The following is a 21,687-nucleotide window of genomic DNA, read 5'->3' on the forward strand; positions in this document are numbered from 1 at the left end:
TCCGGCGACCACCAGGGTACAGCCCTCCTCCGAGGGTGGCCAGAAGAACGGGGGATGGCAGCCTCGGCCGCTGAAATGATGGACGTGGTTAAAACACGCACCACCTCGTCAATGTCACCCTGTGGGGGAGACTCAATGGTTGCAGCGGAAGTAAAAGCTGGCCAGTCAGCCCTGTGGAGAGCCCAGCGGGGCAAGCGCCCAGAAGAATGACACTGGGGCAGTGACAAATAGATGGGAAAATGGTCACTACCACACAGGTCAGGATGCACTCTCCAGTGGAGGGATGGGACAAGTACAGGGCTGCAAATAGAGAGATCGATGGCCGAGAAAGAGCCATGGGCCACACTGAAATGCGTGGGAGCACCGGTGTTCAAGAGGCTAAGGTCGAGCTGAGCCAACACATGCTCCACGGCCCGACCGCGGTCATCGGAGACAGTCCCACCCCATAGAGGGTTGTGGGCATTGAAATCGCCCAGCAGCAAAAAAGGTGGCGGCAGTTGGGCTATCAGAGCAGCCAGGACATGCTGCGCAACAGCACCATCAGGTGGAAGGTAAATACTGCAGACGGTAATAGCCTGTGGCGTCCACACCCGAACAGCGACAGCCTCTAAAGCTGTTTGTAGAGGTACAAACTCGCTGTGAAGAGAGCAGACGCCACCAGACACCCTTTCATAAGCTGCCAGGTTCTTAAAATAACCCCGATAGCCACGGAGGGCGGGGGTTCGCATTGCTGGAAACCAAGTTTCCTGTAGAGCAATGCAAAGGAAAGGATGACGGCTGATAAGTTGGCGGAGCTCAGCTCAGCTAGATGGTGGAAGAAACCGCTGCAGTTCCACTGGAGGATGGTATTAGCCATGGATGGGAAAGGCGTGAAGGGATTGGGGAGGCAGATTACGCCTCCGGGGCCCCTGCTGCTACTAAGTCACCACCTGGACAACAGCTATCTATTGCATCCGAGGGACTGGCGAGATCCATGTCCTCAGTGGACGCCAGAATCTCCACCTCATCCTCAGACGCAGAGCTTGTAGGAAGCGGTGGAATGGGTGCCACCGCAATGTCGGTAGCCTTGGGGAGTTTCTTCTTCTTCTGCTTCTCGCACTGCGCCTTGGGTGGTTCAGGCTGGGAGGGCGTCACTGGGTCAGTCTCAGGGACAGACGATGACCGTGTGTCCCGACGACCAGGGACTGGCGGTTGTTTGAGCCACTTGTGGCTGTCGGCTTTGGAACCGGTCGGAACGTGCGAAGGGAGGTCCCCAAGGGACCCCTTCCTTACGAGAGTAGCCGAAGAAGTCTTACGCTTCTCCGGCTGGGAAGGGGGGACTGATGTCCCCGATAGTTGGGGGGGGGGGGGGGGGGGGGTGTTGCTCCTGAAGTAGATGGAGCAGGAGCAACAGGAGGTTTAGTGCCCCCCACCATCAAGGGGGCAGGTGTGGGACTTCGACTCTGAGAGCTGACTGGAGTGGATGGAATTGTAGAAGGAGAGACAGTTGCGGCATAAGAAGCTGTCATGCGCACTGGATGAAGCCGATCATATTTCCGCTTCGCCTCAGTGTACGTCAGGCGGTCGAGAGTCTTGATTTCCATGATCTTCCGCTCCTTCTGCAGAATCGGACAGTCTGGCGAGCAAGGCGGATGGTGCGCACCACAGTTCACACAGATTGGAGGCGGCGCACAGGGATGATTAGGATGGGAAGGTCGACCGCAATCGCGACAGACGAGGTCGGAAGCACAGCGTGAAGACATGTGGCCGAACTTCCAACACTTGAAGCACCGCATCGGGGGAGGGATATACGGCTTGACTTCACAACGGTACACCATCACCTTGACCTTCTCAGGTAACGTGTCACCCTCGAAGGCCAAGATGAAGGCACCGGTGGCAACTTGACGATCCCTCGGACCCCGGTGGACGCGCCGGACGAAATGGACATCTCGGCGCTCCAAGTTGGCGCGCAGCTCGTCATCGGACTGTAAAAGGAGATCGCGGTGAAAAATAATTCCCTGGACCATATTTAAGCTGTTATGTGGGGTGATAGTAACAGACACATCCCACAACTTCGTACAAGCCAGCAAGGCTCGTGACTGGGCAGAGGATGCCGTTTTTATCAACACCGATCCAGACCGCATCTTGGACAAGCCCTCCACCTAGCCGAACTTGTCCTCTAAATGTTCGACAAAGAACTGAGGCTTCACAGACACAAACGAGTCCCCGTCAGCTCTGGTACAGACGAGATACCGGGGCGAGTATCTTTCGCTCTCATTCACAGCCTTTCGTTCCTCCCATGGTGTGGCCAGGGAGGGGAACGATTTGGGGTCATACACATTAGCCTTAAAGTGAGCTTTGGAACGCTTAGAGACTGCTGACGGCTGGCCGCCAGCGAGAGATGATGTACCACGCTTCATTGCGGGTCATCCGCCCTGATGCCACCTACTCCGACCAAGGGCTCTCCCCACGGGCGCCACCCAGCCACAGCAAAGGCCACCTGGCAGGATGGCCATTGCCGGGAGTCCCGATGCCCCACGGCGATGGGCATCTACTCCTTGGCATACGTGAAGAGTTAACGGCGCAGGCATCAGTAGAGTGATCCCTGTGTTGTCAGGGGGCTACAACCAAGAGGGTACATGGCGGCCCCACCACAACGGACTGGCTACCGTGCTGGATCTTAGGTGCAAAAATGGCCAAGGTCGTCGTCGCAGTTAAAAGAAACACTGCAGAGTGCAGCGTGGTAATCGCCCAAGAGGTCGAAAACGAGCGGGACACCATTGCAACGAAGAGAAAGACGGCTAAAGGTCTAATTGCACGACGGATACAATGCACCATGTAAGGCGCCCTTCCCCAAGTGGCTCGCTCTTCGGAATAATTTAGAAAGATGGAGGTCAAACCCAAGAGGGGACCATCACATAAGGCCGAAACATGTGAGACTCCTTTTAGTCGCCTCTTACGACAGGCAGGAATACCGCGGGCCTATTCTAACCCCCGAACCCGCAGGGGGGCCATCGCAGGACAGCCAAAGAAGAACAGCTCACCAAGATATGGGCCACTGTCAGCCGGGCGCTGCACTGACACTGAGGTGGGCAGTCACGGCGCAGGAGGTAGCCATGGGTCACCCAAGCGTGGCCAATGCGGAGCCGGCAGAGAACCACAGAGTCCCTGTGACAGGCCCACATGGATGACTGCCACACATTCGTAGTCTCTTTAATGGCACACAGTTTGTTGTACATACCGAAGGTATGCCATTTCGTCACCCAAAGCCGCAAAACCTTGGGGTGTAGTACTGAATGCAGGTCAATTGCAGATAAGCTGATCTCCATAAGCGGTTTTCATGTAGCCTGTTTGGCCAGCCTGTCAGCAAGTTCATTGCCTGGGATTCCGACGTGACCTGGGGTCCAGACACACACCACTGAACAACTGGACCATTCCAGGGCATAGATGGACTCCTGGATGGTCACTACCAAAGGATGATGAGGGTAGCACTGGTCAATAGCTTGTAGGCTGCTCAAGGAGTCAGTACACAGAAGGAACGACTCCCCAAGCCAGAACGGATGTGCTCAAGAGCACGAGATATATAGCCACCAGCTCAGCTGTGAAAACACTGCAGCCATCGAGCAAGGACATACGCGAAGTCGACATGAGCATCAGCCACCAAGCCATCGGTGTAAATTACATCGTGGCCTCGGTACACATCAAGAATCGAGAGGAAATGGCAGCGGAGAGCCGCGGAGTCAACTGAGTCCTTAGGGACATGTGAAAGATCCAGGCAAAGTCGTGGACTAGGTGTACATCATGGAGGTGTATGTGAATGGACCTCAAGTATAGGTGGTAAAGGAAGGATTCCAGTTCGGAAAGAAGGGATCGGACACGAACTGCAATTGGAAGCCCTGACCTGGGCCGCCGATGCAGGAGATGAACAGCCATGGGTGGGAAAAGGAGACGGTGATTCAGATGCGCAGGAGAACTATGAACATGTGCAACATAACTGGCCAGCAGTTGTGCATGCCTAACCTGCAATGGAGGGACTCTGGCCTCCACAAGGACGCTGGTCGCCGGACACATCCTAAAAGCTCATGTTGCTAGGCAAACACCACAGTGGTGCACTGGGTCGAGTAAACACAACGCTGAGGGTGCCGCCGAACCACAAACCAGACTCCCATAGTCAAGGCGGGATTGAACAAGGGCTCTGTAGAGCTGCAGCAGCGTAGAGTGATCTGCAGCTCGGGCAGCAGAGGGCATTGAGGAGCTGCCAGCACTTCTGCTTAAACTGACAAAGGTGAGGAAGACAAGTCAATCAGGTGTCGAAAACCAGTCCTAAAAATCGATATGTCTCCACAACAATGAGTGGACCATCATTAAGTTGAAGTTCTGGTTCTGGATGAACAATACGACACCAACAGAAGTGCATAACACATGACTTCACGGCCGAAAACTGGAAACTGTGGGCTAGAGCCCATGACTGCGCCTTGTGGATGGCTCCCTGTAGGCACCTCTCAGCAATACCAGTACTGGTGGAGCAGTACAAAATGCTGAAGTCTTCTGCATACAGAGGTGTGTTTCAATACATTAACTTTGTTAGTTTTCATCATTAACTTTTATTTTATTCTTCAGTCAATCCAGGACTCAATACTTTCTTGGATATCATGTCCAAGGAGTGTTGTCTGACGCCTGACATGGCTGACAGCAACGTAGTTTAATTGACAAAGTGGTGACCGTTTGCGATTTTAACACAGGTCAGTCCTGGTTATGGCAATTGTTCCACATTACATGCGAACTGCCCCATCTTTCTTCCAATTTATTACTACTTCACTATTTTTTAATCAAGAATCAGTTTCTGATTACTAATTCTATTCCTTTTTTTTTTTATACTGCTTATTTTTCAACTACAGAGGGCTGCAAACTTTGCCTAGCCATCCCATCTCTTAACCTGTGGCATTCTGTAACTCTCAACACCATGTGACATACCATTTGTAAATAACCTTCTATCAGTATGAAATTATAGATCTTGTTTATTAAATACATACTGGCCTGTTCTTTGTCGCATATGGAATCAACGCCTAGTTTCATAACTATATGCGTAATATTTTCTTCCGTGTTTATGTATATTCATTCCGTACTTTAAGATATCTCATAGCTTCATTTCCCCATTATCAAAGCATTAATTTAAAATTTTTCTGTACAGATACACATGAGAAGATGTAATTAAAAATTGTGAGACCAGCTGTGTGGTTCTTTAATTGACTTAAGTAATTACACCTGCAGCACAGTATTGAACTTTCCATTCAGTTTTATATTTTAATAGTTTTAACACCTTGTTGAACATTTTTATCATGTACACTGCATATTTTCGTACAACAAAAGTTTAAATTGGAATTCCACCAAACACCACACTTTAATTTCCAAAGCATTGAAATCGAGATTGTGATGCGCTTTTGTAAGCCAGTCATAGCTAACACCACATGACCTTGCCAGCATTGACAGCTGATATTCAGAGCATAGGACACGTGATGTCATTAGCCAGTAGCAACATCAATGTTAAGTAGCGCAAATTAATATACAAAATGTTGCAACAAGAAAAGAAAAGCTTTCACATATAATATAATATAATATAATATAATTTTAAGATTCATCTGACAAATGTGCCAGTAAAATTTTTAATAACATCATAAATGTCTGATTATCTGGGCTCGAAATTCTTCTAAATGGTCACACTTAAAGAGCTGATTTTTAAAAGAGAGTCAAAAACTGTGGGAGTTAAGAAATTCATCATACATTCTCGCACATAATTCATAATTCATCTTGCATAAAAGGAAACTTACTTTGAAAGTAAACCACCATTCGCAATATTTTCCCACTACCTGTTAGAAATAGGTTCGTATTTCAGCAGTTGCCAGAGCGCGCCAAGTGCACATTCTTATGTCCAGATTCCCAATGAAGTAGGCCTCAACCTGATATTAAGCTTTTCAGTGTGGTTTTCAAGATGTAAATTACAGTCGGAACTAGCCAATACTGTGGAATTAAACACTTCATTTCAAATAAATTGACTGCCTCAGTGGAAAAGATTAATAAAAGCCAAATTTCTTTAGCAAACTGACAAAAATTACTTCATTGTTCTACAAGGCGATTAATGCTTGACTGTCTAAAGGCGGAAATAAAAATAAAATCTAAAACTAGTTAACAGGTTTTATCCTTCTGTAATTATGTAAATTTTAATTCACTCAACAGCTTCTGACCACAGAAAACCCTTTGTGTTTTCATTTGATGTGAGAGCAGCAAATGAAGAAGAAACAGCGAAATCACTACACGTAAACATGGGTCACGTGGAAACAACCCACCTCCCCACTACAACTCAGACTGCTCTAAGCACTCGGCACAGATCTATGATGTTTCTGAGCAAGAGCAATTCTAGATTTCCCCTCCACCCCCTTGAACATTTCAATTTTTAAAAAATCAAGTTTTCAAAAATATGTTCATTTTGTAGCGCACATTTTTTTTGAAGAGTCTGATACATAAAAACATATTTTCGAAGACATATAAGACATGTTATTCAGTCTTAAGTGTGCCAAAGTGCAGTGCCATGCTTCTTCAAACAGCATTCTTCTATCGCACGTCACTGTGTACCGCTCTGTGGAATTCAATGTGTATATCTTGTAATGAATGCCATCAGACTATATTCAGCACAGTGGAAATTAAAATGTCCTGTGGTGCCTCTCCTGCTCCTAATCAGCCGGTCTAACATCTAGCCCCTCTTTAAAAATCTCGCAATTAATACTGGATGGGGTTATTTGTAACCGTGACAGCAAGAACTCTACAGAAAATTTGCACTCTTAATTGCCTATTAGCTAATAACATGCTGTTTTGTGTGGCATAAAATTAAATATAGGAGGCAAGCAAAACAATACACATTTCTTCGATCCATAAGACCAAGCATTTCTCTCTCTATAATCTTGCTACAGTTTTACATGGCGTGCTTTCCTTTCTGGGAAAGGATCTATGACTTCAAAGTTCATCAAATGTTTTGCTACATGAAAAGTCAAAATGTCATTGTCTAATACTGAAAAATCTGTTCGTACAAATACATGGTGTATACACGGACAAGGAAAAAAATAAATCCCAGATTTCCTGGTTAAAAATACAATTTCTCCCAGGTGAAGACACACTTTCTCCCTGTTAACTGACGGTCTATTTTCTCTCAGAACTGTATACCTTATCAATCCTTTGAATGGTTATGTTTTTATACAGGGGCGTAGAATTTCCCGGTGCTTTAGAAAACAAATCTCAGGGGAAAAAAAAAACATGTTATGGAAAGATCTTTGATGTGCAGCAACATGTGCGCTGCATATTTTCGTATTACAAAAGTATAAATTCAAATTCCACCAAACACCACAAGTTACTTTCCACAGCATTGAAATTAAGATTGTGATGCGCTTTTGTAAGCCAGTCATAGGTCATCTCAGGTGATCTCGCCAGCCAATGACAGCAGGTATTCAGAGCTTAGGACATCTGATGTAGTCGGCCAATAGCAACATCACCGTTACGTAACACAAACACACAAACAGCAACAGTTAATGGTTTAAATTAATATACATAGTGTTGCTACAAGAAAAGAAAAGCTTTCACATATAATATTGGTGTCTAACACGCTGCAAGGGAAGCTAAGATTTCACATATAATGTTGGTCTTTTATGTGTGTATTACACTTTAAGACATATCACACAAACAAGCCAGTAATTATATATAAAAACAAAGATGAGGTGACTTACCGAACAAAAGCGCTGGCAGGTCGATAGACACACAAACAAACACAAACAAACACACAAAATTCAAGCTTTCGCAACAAACTGTTGCCTCATCAGGAAAGAGGGAAGGAGAGAGGAAGACGAAAGGAAGTGGGTTTTAAGGGAGAGGGTAAGGAGTCATTCCAATCCCGGGAGCGGAAAGACTTACCTTAGGGGGAAAAAAGGACAGGTATACACTCGCACACACGCACATATCCATCCACACATACAGACACAAGCAGACATCAAATATGTCTGCTTGTGTCTGTATGTGTGGATGGATATGTGCGTGTGTGCGAGTGTATACCTGTCCTTTTTTCCCCCTAAGGTAAGTCTTTCCGCTCCCGGGATTGGAATGACTCCTTACCCTCTCCCTTAAAACCCACTTCCTTTCGTCTTCCTCTCTCCTTCCCTCTTTCCTGATGAGGCAACAGTTTGTTGCGAAAGCTTGAATTTTGTGTGTTTGTTTGTGTTTGTTTGTGTGTCTATCGACCTGCCAGCGCTTTTGTTCGGTAAGTCACCTCATCTTTGTTTTTATATATAATTTTTCCCACGTGGAATGTTTCCTTCCATTATATTAAACAAGCCAGTAAAATTTTTAATAATGACAAATGTCTGGTCTTCTGGGCTCGAAATTCTTCTAAATGGCTCATCATCAAAGAGTTGATTTTTAAATGAGAGTCAAACGCTCTGTGATTTAAAAAATTCATCGTACATTCTCGCACATAATTCAACTTGCGTAAAAGGAAATTTACTTTGAAAGTAACGCTTTTCAAACCACCATTCACAGTATTTTCCAGCGACCTGTTAGAAATAGGTTCGTTTCAGCAGTTGCCAGAGAGCGCCAGATAACAGGCACCATCAGACTCGCATAGCTATGATGACTTAGGAGGCCCATATGTTCGTACATGTAAAACATTAAAAGATCTTACATTTTAAATGTGCAGATTTAAAGTGCACAATTTTATGTCCAAATTCCCAATGAAGTAGGCCTCGACCTGGATATTAAGCTTTTCGATGTGGTTTTTGGGATGTAAATTGACTTGGAGTACCAATACTGTGTTATGTTTGGTTCTTTATTATGAAATAATGCCACATCTGTTAGAAGATGAAAACGTGCCCTTTAAATGCAGCAAAAAGTGTGGAATTAAACTCTTCGTTTCAAATATATTGACTGCCTCAGCAGAAAAGATTAATAAAAGGAAATTTCTTTAGCAAACCGACAAAAATAGCTTCATTGTTCTGCAAGGCAATTAATGCTCGACCATCCGAAAAGTGGAAATAAAAGAAAATCTGAAACTAGTAACATATTTTTGCCTTCTGTAATTATGTGAATGTCTTTTAATCCACTTGATAGCTCCCGGCCACAGAAATCAGTTTTGTTTTCATTTGACTTGAGAGCAGTAAACAAAAAGCAAACAGCAAAATCACTAAATGTAAACATGAGGCACATGGAGACTACCCACTTCCCTGCTATAACTCAGACTGCTATGCGGATCAGCCATGGATCTACAATATTTCCGAATCGGGGTAATACTAGAGAGAGGCGCCCGCTAATGTAAAAAGTTGTGATGTCACGCCCATCAGAGGCAATTTGTTGCTACGAAGCATTGCAGACTCTTGTATGAGCGCTGTGTTTTGTTGTTGTATACGGCGCATTTCCTTTGCAATTTAAGTTTTATTTTCATTTTTTCTCTCGTTCATGTTTTATTGCTGCAGTATTATTCTGCAGTAGTGGGATACAGTAATATACTTTGTTAGAGTATCGGTTGTTACAAGTCAAAATTAGAAATGTAACTGAAAACAAAAACAATGAAAAATTTCTGGAATTGTAAAAAATTCCCGGGTTTTTCCCGGTTTTCTCCCAAATGAAAAAGTTCCCGGATTTTTCCTGGATCTCCCAGGTCGTATACACCCAGAAATAGTACCTAAGACTGGTGTGGTTTCTTGATCTCATTACATGTATTTTGTCACTGTCTGCAAGATAAAACGAAATAGACCTGTCTAATATTGCAGCAATTGTAACACACCAAATAAACGCGACTGTTTTGGCACTAATGGTAATTTTTATAACTCGGTCGAATATAACACACGAAGTACCGATATCAAATGCCTGTTACGCCTACTACAAGTAAAAAAACTTTATGTAGGAAATAGTTTCACATTTCATTCATATGCTCCAGCTTCTCAGGCACGAGATCGAAAAGTAGTAGTAGTACAAAATTTTTTATATAAATTTGGAATCATCATATTCTTCCATAATTTGTCTGATGTCCTCATTTCTTCTCCTTCCTTGTTCTAAAAACAATCTTGTGACCACTAATACTGTATCTATTCCAGCCAGTGTCAAAACTTTTCTCTGATTAACTTCACTAACCCTGCCACAATCACCAGTTCAGTTATCCCACATTTATTCTCCAGTTAGGCATTATTACATGTTCATACAACACGTTTTCCGCACTACTCCCAGAATAGAACTTAAGCGGCTGCTAGCCAGTGGCTGTACAACTGTCCATTACTAGTGTAGCAATCTGGTCAAAAATTTTCTGTCAGAATTTCATTTCCTTGGCTACACCAAGAATATAATACATAATCTTTCTCACGTGTTATTCCTGTTAGTTTTTTATTTCCACTCTGGTAGTCTGAATCTACGGATTTCGCTAGTAATTATAACAATGCTGATCATTCGCAGACCTAATCAACCTCATAAACAAATAGCAAATGGCATTCACCCATTTGGCTTTATTCTGCTCAGCTCATATAGTCCCATCCCCTTTTGTCTGTAGGAAAGTTTATTTCTAGATGCAACGGGGATTCCCCTGGCAGAAACATCACGTAGAGTACGCGTGGATCCAAGAATTAATTTATGATTCGTTCAGAAATCAACTTAAGAGTGTGTTCAGCAATGTTCAAAAACAAATGGGAGGCATGTCAAAATCATATGAGTAATCGATATAGCAATGTGCACTGGATGCTAGGCACTGTGTGAAATAAGGTTTGGGCAGATACTCCGGTTTGCCCCCTGCCCCTAGATCCAGGCCTGTTGCACTTGCACGACTCTGGTAGCTTTTTCATGCCAGTAAAATTTTTTCGGGTAGCATCTAGCTGCTTCCTGTTACTGCTTATACAGCCAACAGGCACACTTCTGTAGCCAGAACCGGGAGAAGGTACTACTCCTACACGACTGAACTGCGCATGCGCATGAGCCCACTTGCAACCACTCAAACGAATCTAATGTAAACCATTGTGACGTCACACTCATCGGACACATGTTGTTGTTCTGAAGCATTACATGTCTTCCTAAAGCCTCCGACACATCTTGCTGTTGGCAGACGCTTGTATGAGCACTGTGTTTTGTTGTTGTATATGGCGCATTTCTTTTGCAACTTAAGTTTTGTTTTCCTTTTTTTTTTCCTCTTGTTCATGTTTTATTGCTGCAGTATTATTCTGCAGTAGCAGGATGCAGTAACATCCTTTCTTAAGATAAATTCCTGGAATTCTAAAAAATTCCTGTGTTTTTCACCATTTTCTCCCTGATGAAAAAAATTCCCGCATTTTTCCCAGATCTCCCGGATCATATACACCCTGTTTAGGTATTGCTTTGACAATTAGTTCACGTTCTGAATTGTAGATGAATCCCATTTTTTTTCTTAGAAGTCACTTTATGCCCTTTGCTTACAATTTTACTGACAGAGAGCAAATTTACAGACAGTTTGGGATGTGAATGACGTCACATGCTTCCACTCCTATTGTTTTAAAACCAGTATAGAAGACCAGATCAAGACTTTCAGTAGTCTCTGATACTAAGCCATCACCTCCCACACTGAACAATGAACTATTACATGGCTTGACATTATGAAGCTTCCTTTCATCATTAGTGATGTGAGTCCAGGCACAAGAATCTAAATACTGATTTATATCCTTTACATGAGACTGTTTAACATCAGCTGCTAAAAAGCTTTCTATTGTTGTGACTGTTTCCTAAATACATATCTGTCACTTATTTTTTGACCAGCTTCCTCCTTTTCCACCTTGCTACAACAATATATTGTAGGCCTCTGCTTATCTGTATATAAAGCAGATTCTTCACTTCCATTCACGTCTTCGGGTTTAACGACTTATAGAAGTTTCACTTTAATAGAATCTTCCGTGGTACATGTGCCACTGTTTTCAAGTGTCACAATCATAGGCTAATAATGACCAGGTAATACAGCCAGGAGAAAAGTGCCAATCCACGCTTCACTCACCGGAAGCTTCATTTAATTTAATTTAAAGATGGTCATTGTTATTCAATCACAGTAGTCGCCCACCAACTTGCATTTATCTAATCTGGTTGTGACTTGTGATCTAATCAAGCCCACTCTACATGTGAGTCCTGAGTCTTCAAACGTTTTTTCCAAGGCCATCCAGGCTTCTGCTGCCATATTTGTCCCCCTTATATGGGAATAATTTACCTTGTTCACAAAAAGTATAATCCAGGAATGTGCCTTTTGTCTCTCTTTCAATAACTGTCCCGTCTTGTAAAATCCGAAGCATGGTTTTCAAATACTCCCACAGTTCATCATGGACTAACTACACCTTCATGGCAAATTTGGGTGTCCAATAATTTTCATGCCCAATCAACTTTTCAACCACTGCAATCCAGTTGGGACTGTAACACTCATATTTAGCTCTGAGTGGAAAAAACAGCAGTCTGCATACACGATGATCAATCAGCAAAAAATGAATGATCGGCACATGTGTAACTTCCAAACCAGATCGGTGTTTCCACACATGACTGATTTTTAACATTTATAAAACCTTACTTTCACACCGGTGCCTCGGCCCATAGCCTTTTGTTGAACATTTTTTAACAGAAATGTGAAAAATTTCTGAAATAACATTTTATTAATTCCTCAGTATGTGCATAACAGCTACACCCCAGAACACATAATCGCCAAGTCAGGGACCTGACAACCCGTGCCCCAAGCGCAACAGAATGGCTACAATCTTTGGTTTTAGATGTATTACCTGAAAGGAAGGCTGCAAAGAGAGAAAAGTCCTCAGGGAGCGGGTGGGGGAAGGGGGGGGGGAGCAGAAAGACAATATCAGATATCAGTGTCACCGTCAATGGAGTCAGCTTTTCCAGACTAAGATCTCAAGTGTTGAAATCTGAAATGTCAATGCTTCAACAAAGATCATCACACACAATTAGTTGTAATTTCCACCCAACTTTATTCATCTGAGTCCTGGACATGCTACAAACAGTACCTTAACAAGCTGGAACAATATCACCAGTTATTTCCCTACTCTGCGTATAATGTGTTGAAGGTTAAATGAAATGATTTAAGAGTGATCAAGTCTACTGTAGAGATTTGTCACATTAATGTTAATTGGGAGACCTCAGCCCTCAATTGTTCATATTGGAGATCAGTAGTCTACCATGGGCACTTCATTTTGAAAATAGCTGACAAACAGCAACACATAACAGGCAGCACAGAAAAGAAAATGACACGACAAAAAGGAAGGACAGAATCTGCTCCACCTGTCATCACTGTGGCAAACTGTGTACCCCTCGTATCAGATTGTACAGTCACCTCTGAACTAACAACTAGAAGACAAACCTTCTCAACTATGATTATTTCTTATAATTCGAAAAACCTCAATACCTACAGTACCACGAGACATATGGATCCTCATATGTAACAATTGTTTCCATGAATTCTGATGATGGGAATCTGCACTCCTACACAATATTTCATCCCATCATCATCATCATCATCATCTCACATTTGCATTCATTCTCACTGTCCCCAATTCCTCCCTTCCAACTTTACCTGCTATTTATTCCTGTATCTATTTCAATCCTCATTCTGTTGCACCCTTCTGTTACCTATGAAGTGAAGCTGGCACAATTTTTACTTTTGTATTTCATTGTCCCTCCTGATAAACAATTCTATCTTTACCCTTAATCCCTTATACCTCATGCGCCAAATCAATAGCTCAACCCCCCGCCTAACTTTTTGACTTGAAAATTACTTCCTGAACACTTTCTTTCTTTCTCCCCCAAGGAAGGAACTTGTGGTTTCAAAATAATGTGTTTGTGCACATTCTCCTCATTTAAAGTGGAGTTGTACCCCATGAACGCAAGTACTACGCCAGGCCATCTGCCTCCTTGTCAGTTTAACAAAGTGCCCATTCTTTCCACAATCCAGCTAAAAATTCTAGAAATTGAACTAATATTTACCAAGAAAATTAGATCCTTTGCCAGAGAAAGGAGCCACTGGCTCAGAAAGCTTGTAATAGTTAAACCTGTGTGTGGGGGGGGGGGGGGGGGGGGAGAAGGGGGGAGGGTCCCTCCCCCCTCTCCTGCCAGCAATTGGTGGGTAGATTTTTAATCTATCCATTTACATTATATTGCAGTAATTTATTATTTTCATTGTTATATGCGTATGGCCATGGCACTTTCTTACATAACTCCCTTGTCAGCTTTTGTTGTTATCTATCTTCTTCAAACTATCATCTGTTTTCTACCTTTTGTGCTAATAGTCTGATCATTTATTTATCTGTACCACCCAGATTAACCTACTCTTTGCCTCTACACGTTTTCTAGTACCGGTTTTCGTGCATATAAACGGGCTCATTGTTTATGCGAATTTGGATACAACAATTCCACTGTTATTTACACATTAGCTTACAGTTCACTACACTGCAGAGCCTTCTCCCGATTGTCTTTCGCCGATTTATTTGAAAAAGTTGGCAGCTATTTTCTTTCCTACCCTCCACTTACCCTGTTTATACACAATTCTTTCTCATTTTTGTGCATTTGTTTTTGACCAAATGGCCCTGATCAATTTTTACTGTCATCTCCTAAATCACTATTTGCCAAGCAAAGTAGTTTACATTATTTCCTATGATTTTCTTTTTCCGGCCCCCCAATTTTTAGAATTGTCCCCCCTTTCACAACTTTCCCTATCTTTTTTTTTTCTTCAATCATTTTTTTAATCATACAGACCACTCATCTGGTGAGAAATTCTCACCCATTCATTGCCTCTTGCTAACCATTTTCTGTTTTCACGATTTACATGCAAATCTTTCTGACTTCCGAATTTTTTCCCCACTTTTCTCCCGTTTTTCCTCACCCTCTGCCTCTCATTTTTGCCACTCCCATCCTTTCTAACACTCCTCTCTTGCCATGATGAATACCATCATATATTGGAATACCATCATATACTGCATCTGTTCTTTTCGAAAACCTGCTTTTGCACTATCAAAATTAAGGTCCAACATTCTGTTCCTTGAAATCTGCTTGTCCCTTAGAGTTTCTCCCAAAGGCCTACCATTGAAAGTCAGTGTTTCTGGGTGTAATCCTAACCTGCGCCAGGCTCTTGTGCAGTTTCAAATAAAGCAATCTCTTGCACTTACCTCGACTAATCTGTGACCTATATGCCTCATCTGCCAGTTTCCAGGAAAAAAAAAAAATCTTTCCTTCTTATCATGTCTGGTAAATCTCCCCTGACCCAGGGTACTGGATGAATTTTCTGAACTGTACCCCTTTCCCTAAACCTCTCTAGTCCTTTTCCTTCTTCTGTCTGCCTTGCCCTTCAACTCTCCTGCCAGAAGAAGGAGCCACTGGTTCCGAAAGCTTGTAAAAGTTAAACCTTTTTGTCTCTGTGTTCTCCTGCTTTGAGTAGATTTTTTTATCTATCCATTTAAATTACAATTTTGTTGCTTAAAAAAAAAAAAAAAAAAAAAAAAAAAAAAAAAAAAAAAAAAAAAAAAAAAAAAAAATAAATTACAGTTACAAGCAGATACACGCAAGTTACACATGTTAAATGTAGCAGGAAGAAGTAGAATAAGAATGCTGAAATACTCCTATTACTTTACCAGCTAAGATTTTATGTTACCTGATTTTCTCTTGGCCACAGTATTTTTTAAAGACAGCACAGATCCACTAGGGGAACTGACACCATTCAAAGCCTGGTGTTTGTTCCCACTAGCACAGGCACTGCTTGCTCTCTGTTCTCGTGAACTGCTGGCTTCACGGAGGACGCTGAAAAACAGGGCCAATTGCATACGTATTTTATGATTTCTCAACATCCACAAAAACTAGATGATGAAAGTGGCCGAAATTAAATTAAGCGAATAATTACTTACTGCACTGGAGGGTATTATATCTTCATAGGTTTCACATTATTTTATCAGTTTCTGTTAAATGTAAATTGCAATAAAAACACACTGAAACTACAAGACATGTGACACGTAAGATACAAAAAGTGCCTGGAACTGTCAATGTTTATAGCTGGTAGTGTGCAGTCAATGAAGCATTCCTGCATTCATTCACAAAAACCTTGTGAGGATTTGCCCATTATTTCCACTGGGAGCATCCTCATTGGAATTTAGAACTATTGAAGATGGGAGTGGAGAAATAGAGAAAAAACAAGTATCAGAAAACAGACCACTTAATTGCACTGCCAACATTGAAAGAGACAGCTGACAGTCAAAATACTAAAAAAATAAATCTCCAAGGAGATAGAGCACATTAATCATTATTTCACAGCCACATCAGCAGTGGACGGCAGTTAGTTCTTGTCGTGTTCAGTCCTAGAACTGTAAACTTAAGACGTCAACTGATGTTTTGCATGGCCTGCACACTACAGAAGCTATGCAAATGAACTGCCACTCAAACATCGTAAATGCCACAAGATCAGGAAAAGTAAGCTGAAAGAAAGTAGCATTCAACATACAATTTTCTTATTTACATTAAACAGTCATACAGGACATTTGCTTGTTGTACTGCATTCATATCACTATTTGCACTTGTAGATGTTATTTTGTCTGTTGGATGTAACAATTTGATCTTAGGCCGTGAACAGAAATCTAGATCATGTGCAAATTAGAATATACTCAGCAGGTGCCATCTTCTCATCATGCCAGCTTTCATAATCGTAGTTTTTGGTCAAATGACTGCACTTTTTTTATTTGTCAGCTGTTTAATAGACCTAAACATTGTTGTGCTAGAACTAAAAGTGAAGCAGTAGTTGTTAATATGTTCGCCTCCCTTGCTTTTACAGAAACAGCCAATGAATTACAAAAAGCAAAATATTTGTCTGTAATGACTGATACATCAAATCACAAAACAGTAAAAATGATTCAATTAGTAGTTCAATATTAAATTTCCGATTTCAGCATAAAGATCAAAATTTGGGATAACTGTAATGTTCCAAACGAAGCAGCTGATACACAAATTCAGTTTGTTGAGAAAATTTTGACAAAATAATTGAATTTTCTGCAGACAATGCAAATACCAATTTTGTGGGAGTCAAATGTAATCGGACACACATAATTTGGCAGAAATATCAAACAAAATTAAATAAACCACTGGTTGGTGTTGGCTGTGGCCCTCACGTTTTGCACAACAATGTTTAAATCAGCAGCAGCTGGCTTGTTAATTTACATATAATTTGAAACTTATACAGTTTTAAAGAATATTTTAAAAGAATTCTGTGCGTTTACTGGTGTTAAATACAAGTGCCTGTCAAGCAACACCAAAACAAGTTTCCTGTCACTGTTTCCTCTATTGCACAGAGTCCTGGAAATTTTCGAAGGATTTAAGTCACACCTTTTGCTACTTGACAGCTGCTCGCAAATGTTGCTAAATTTCTTCTTTACTATCTCGTTCCTATTATGGTTGAGATTTTTAGCAGACCAATTAGAATTTTTTGTTGCTACCATTAAAAAAATTGAAAATCAAATTACCTCACTCATTGGTACTTCTAATTTGACTGACAACCTTATATAACAGTTAATTTCTAGAAAGGCCAACAGTTGCATAACAACAGTTAAATAAACGTTGAAACATCATGAGGAAGAAGGAGCTATTACGGAAAAGATGTTTAACTCGTACCAGACATTTTTTTGATGACTACGTGAATTATACAAGGAAGTGGACCTCAGGTAAGTATTCAGGCATTCAGGATCCATTAGGTTTTTGTCTTAATTTGGCATTCCTGTGCCTGCTTTCAATGAGAATTCATAATCTGACGAGTTTTAACACACTAAGAACATAATGAAACAGTGGGTCGACAGAAACGTCCGATCCCACGCGTCGGCTTTGACCCGTGACGTGCAGGTGTTGTCATGTGTGACGTCATGACGGCGCGGAGTTTGGTTTGTGAGTGTGGCGTGTTTGTAGATGTCGTCATGTTGTGGTTTGTTGTGCTCTCTGGTGGTATGTTCAGGGTTTTCGTTTGTGTGGTGTAATGGGCTCAGTTTGCTTTTGCTCATTATCCAGAATTGTTCGAGTGTCGGCTGTGTTTGTAGTGGAATTCGTTTCAGTGAGTTAACGATTTTTTGTGAAGGTTAATTTAGTGTTGTTCGCTGTACATCGTGTGGTAATTTTAGTAAAATTAATCGGTTGTTGTTTTTGTTTAGGAATGGATATGACGGATAAAATCAACAGTGCGCAGGTCAAGGGAAGTGTTCGATCCCAATGTGTGGCTGTGTATGTTGATATTGGTATCAGGAGATGTTTTTGAGATATATAGGCCAATGGAAGTGTTTGATTCTAATTTATGGGATCGGGAGCTGCTGTTGTGCTGTATAGGTCAAGGGAAGTGTCCGATTCCAGATGATATTGTGTTTAGTGGTATTTGGGGAGTTTTGTGATGTCGGTCTTTTTCGTGGTTTTGAATTGGGGTGGGTGTCTAAATTTGTTTATATTTAGTTTGCCCCCACCTAAAAACACCCCATTTCTCGCGCTTGTCCTGTTAGTGCCATTAGACTTTTTGTGGAAAGTGTGTGTGTTTGTCAATGTATTTTCGCCCTCATAATGTGTACGTACCGACTTTATATGCGCCATATTGGAATCGTGGTTTATGGTCGTTTCCGCCATATTTGTGATGTCATGGGTCAAAGCAGACGGGCGGGATCGGACGCTTCCGTATTTCCGAAACAGAATATCAAAGACTAGGTAACGAAGAAAGTGCCTCTAGATGAAAGACATTTACAAAATGTGATACTTGTAATGTTTCTTTGGAACATGTAGAGAAAATTGTTAATTTTGAGTCATGTCTGCCAGGTACAAATAATGTTCACGACATGGTTTTCAGTTTGATTTTCATGTACTGGCGTGATGAAAAAAGTCATTCTAGTTTTGATCAAATGAAAGCTATTGCTGAGAGAAATGATTTCATTCTATCTTGTACAGAATTTTATAATCACAGAACTGAGTCATTCTTCTGATAATTATAGCAAAGGTAAATCTTAAGGTGAAATGTATAATTTGTATTCGATTTCCGATTACTAATATTACATATTTTTACGATTAATGAATTGTAATTATTGAAAAGAGTGGGTGATTAAATATTGCAGAAGATGTATCCAGGCTATTGTAACAACAAAGTATATGTTAGTTTTCTTTATTTGTGAAAAAAATAATTTTACTAACACAAAATGTACCTACATTTTCCTTCCCCCATAAAATTAAGATACACTGTTGCTATGGGTTTTTCTGCTTCTGCATTGTCACAAGGGTAGGAATGAAGCTGAGTATAAACACACGTGTCCAATTTCTCTCTCTCTCTTTCTTTCTTTCTTTGAAATCTGATCAACTTACAGTGTAGCTTCATTAATTCTCTCAAATTGCCATCAATATCTAGTGAACAATCCATGTTTGTCAGACACAGGTCTAGCAAATAAAAATAAAAGAAACATAGTTGAGATGACACACAAACCAGTATCATAGTGCAGTCAAGGTTGGGCTACAAGACGACTAGTGTAGAGTTGGTGAACCCAAGAAATGCTACGGACTTGTAGCTTTAACAAACTTACATTATCTTTAACTCCAGCTCTACACTAATTTTTGGCAACATTAATATTAGTACCACATTCAATATTTTCTTTATAGGGTAACTAAAACTGAAATAAAGTTCAACAATGTTACAGCACAACAGAAAAATCCTTTACAAGTATCACGTGTATATTACGTCCATACACTGAACTGAACACCATTGACAGGGGAAGACAGTGGAGGGGGAGGGGTCAGTGGGTGGTGGTCAAAAAAAACTTTGAGACATGATCAGCAAGTGCTAATATTGGAAAGAATGATATTTTTTTGTATCCAATGCTAAAGATTAGATCTACTAATAAATCAAAGAATTACTGAAACCATACATTTTTTAAAAAACAGCGTGGATGTCACAAAGAAAGATGGCCCTAAAGGTATTCTGATAACAAAAAATGACACCAGCTACCACGGAAGTACTGAATATGAAGATGGGTAATTTCAAAAAACATACTTAGACAGTAAACATCTGCTTAACAACACCTAAGTGGAAAATGAGGACGCAGTTATAGCATCATAGCAAGTGCGAAAGAATCATTTTTAGTATAACAACAGCTTGAAAGGATCATTAGATGAGGCTCAGTTGAAGTTTCCTGACAGGGTCCAGCAAACACATCAGACTGAGGAAAAAGCTAGATGATTTTCGAGAAAGGAAGAGAATGACATTGCCTGTTCGTGGAGAACTCTTCCTGCAACAGTTGTGTACATTAATCGTGAAGATAGGTAGCACGACGTGAAACAACACCACGTCAACAGTACTATTACATATGTAAACAACAATAAATGACAGTACCGTGGTGGCACCTGAAACGATACATCTTCTATCTTGTCACGGCTGTGTGCCGCACATGCCCAGTTGTTCAACTACCCAAAGCGTGTTATTTTAAGGAATGTATAACGATAATGTAAGCAGTATGTTCCTGTTCATCCACGTGAACAGAAGCACTGTTCCTCATTTTCGGTATGTAACTCTAAATACAACTACGCACAAACGCATCAAACCTTCGCGCACAACAAACATCTTGGAGTTACACAAATAATTAAGTACATCACCCACTGTAAACTCGACAAAATATTGGACAGTTATACAGTATGTTTTAAAAGGTAAACAAAAATCTTTATTTTCATTCACATTCCCACCAATAGGGTACAAAACAATACAATACAACCCCCTACAAAAACAACTGAACTGTGATAACTTACCCCATGTCAATAATTGAACACCAATAGGCACAACAAGCGAAGATCAAACCCAGCCAAATAATCAGCGCTTCGTACCGCCCAGTTATCCCGCGCAATTTATCTACGGCGGAAAACGACAGGTGGCAGCACAAGGATAGATTTATCGTCTATGACATACAGAGTTACTGGAGGAAAAAAATCACTAACGAATACAAATGAAATCAATGTTCTTTTATTGTTAAAAATACAAGGATTTTTGGAAGATATGGGAAACTATCGGAATCATCTTAATTTGTGATTTTTTAACGTTTTCATCATTTTCTTGACGTCCTTACGGAAATCATATCTCAGACGAAAATCATGGTACATTTCTAAATATTTGTAGGATAATTCTACACGAATAAAATACGTAAGAGACTGTGAGTAGCCCTGGCCAGCGATATTCTGAAAGAAAGTTCACAAGAACGTATGAACTACTTGTAGAAACTCCGACTCAAAAGACTATGGTACAGGTACTAAACTGCAAGGTAGCACTATTATCAAAAGTCATTCAGAATAAAGAATAACCTCAAGCATTTATAAGGAATGAAATCTTCAATATAAGAATGTTCCTTTATTCTGATGTGCAGATTGTTTTTGTCAAAAGAAAGGTCATAGATTTCTAAATGATGAAAAAAGGTGTATATGAAAGGTTATGTAATTTTTTCAATGAAAATAGTATACTAGTTCAGCACAAAATAATTACAAGAACACCAAACAGCTGTCTTTCACTTTTTGAATCAAATCATGACTTTTACATGAGAACATAAATTAAACCATAGATTGTTTCTAGACTTATTTGTGTTTTCCATTGTGTTGCCTATTATTAAATTCTATCTTTGTGACAAGATGGCAGAAATAGCTGTTACTTTTCTA

General features: G+C 41.0%; 1 protein-coding gene across 4 annotated transcripts in view; it reads right to left on the minus strand.

The window, feature by feature from the left end:
• The window catches only part of LOC124615983 (DNA (cytosine-5)-methyltransferase 1-like), a 227,415-nt gene extending 206,511 nt beyond the window's left edge, over nt 1-20,904 (minus strand). For all 4 annotated transcript variants that reach the window (XM_047144192.1, XM_047144191.1, XM_047144190.1 and 1 more), the window contains exons 1-2: nt 20,794-20,904; nt 15,653-15,798 (exon numbers count right to left, since the gene is read on the minus strand). In XM_047144192.1, the coding sequence (XP_047000148.1) occupies nt 15,653-15,798; nt 20,794-20,798 (151 nt within the window). In that variant the 5' untranslated portion in view covers nt 20,799-20,904. The remainder of the gene's footprint in view (nt 1-15,652; nt 15,799-20,793) is intronic.
• Nucleotides 20,905-21,687: the final 783 nt, after the last annotated feature.

Source organism: Schistocerca americana, chromosome 5, assembly GCF_021461395.2.
Source record: "Schistocerca americana isolate TAMUIC-IGC-003095 chromosome 5, iqSchAmer2.1, whole genome shotgun sequence".
NCBI lineage: Eukaryota > Metazoa > Arthropoda > Insecta > Orthoptera > Acrididae > Schistocerca > Schistocerca americana.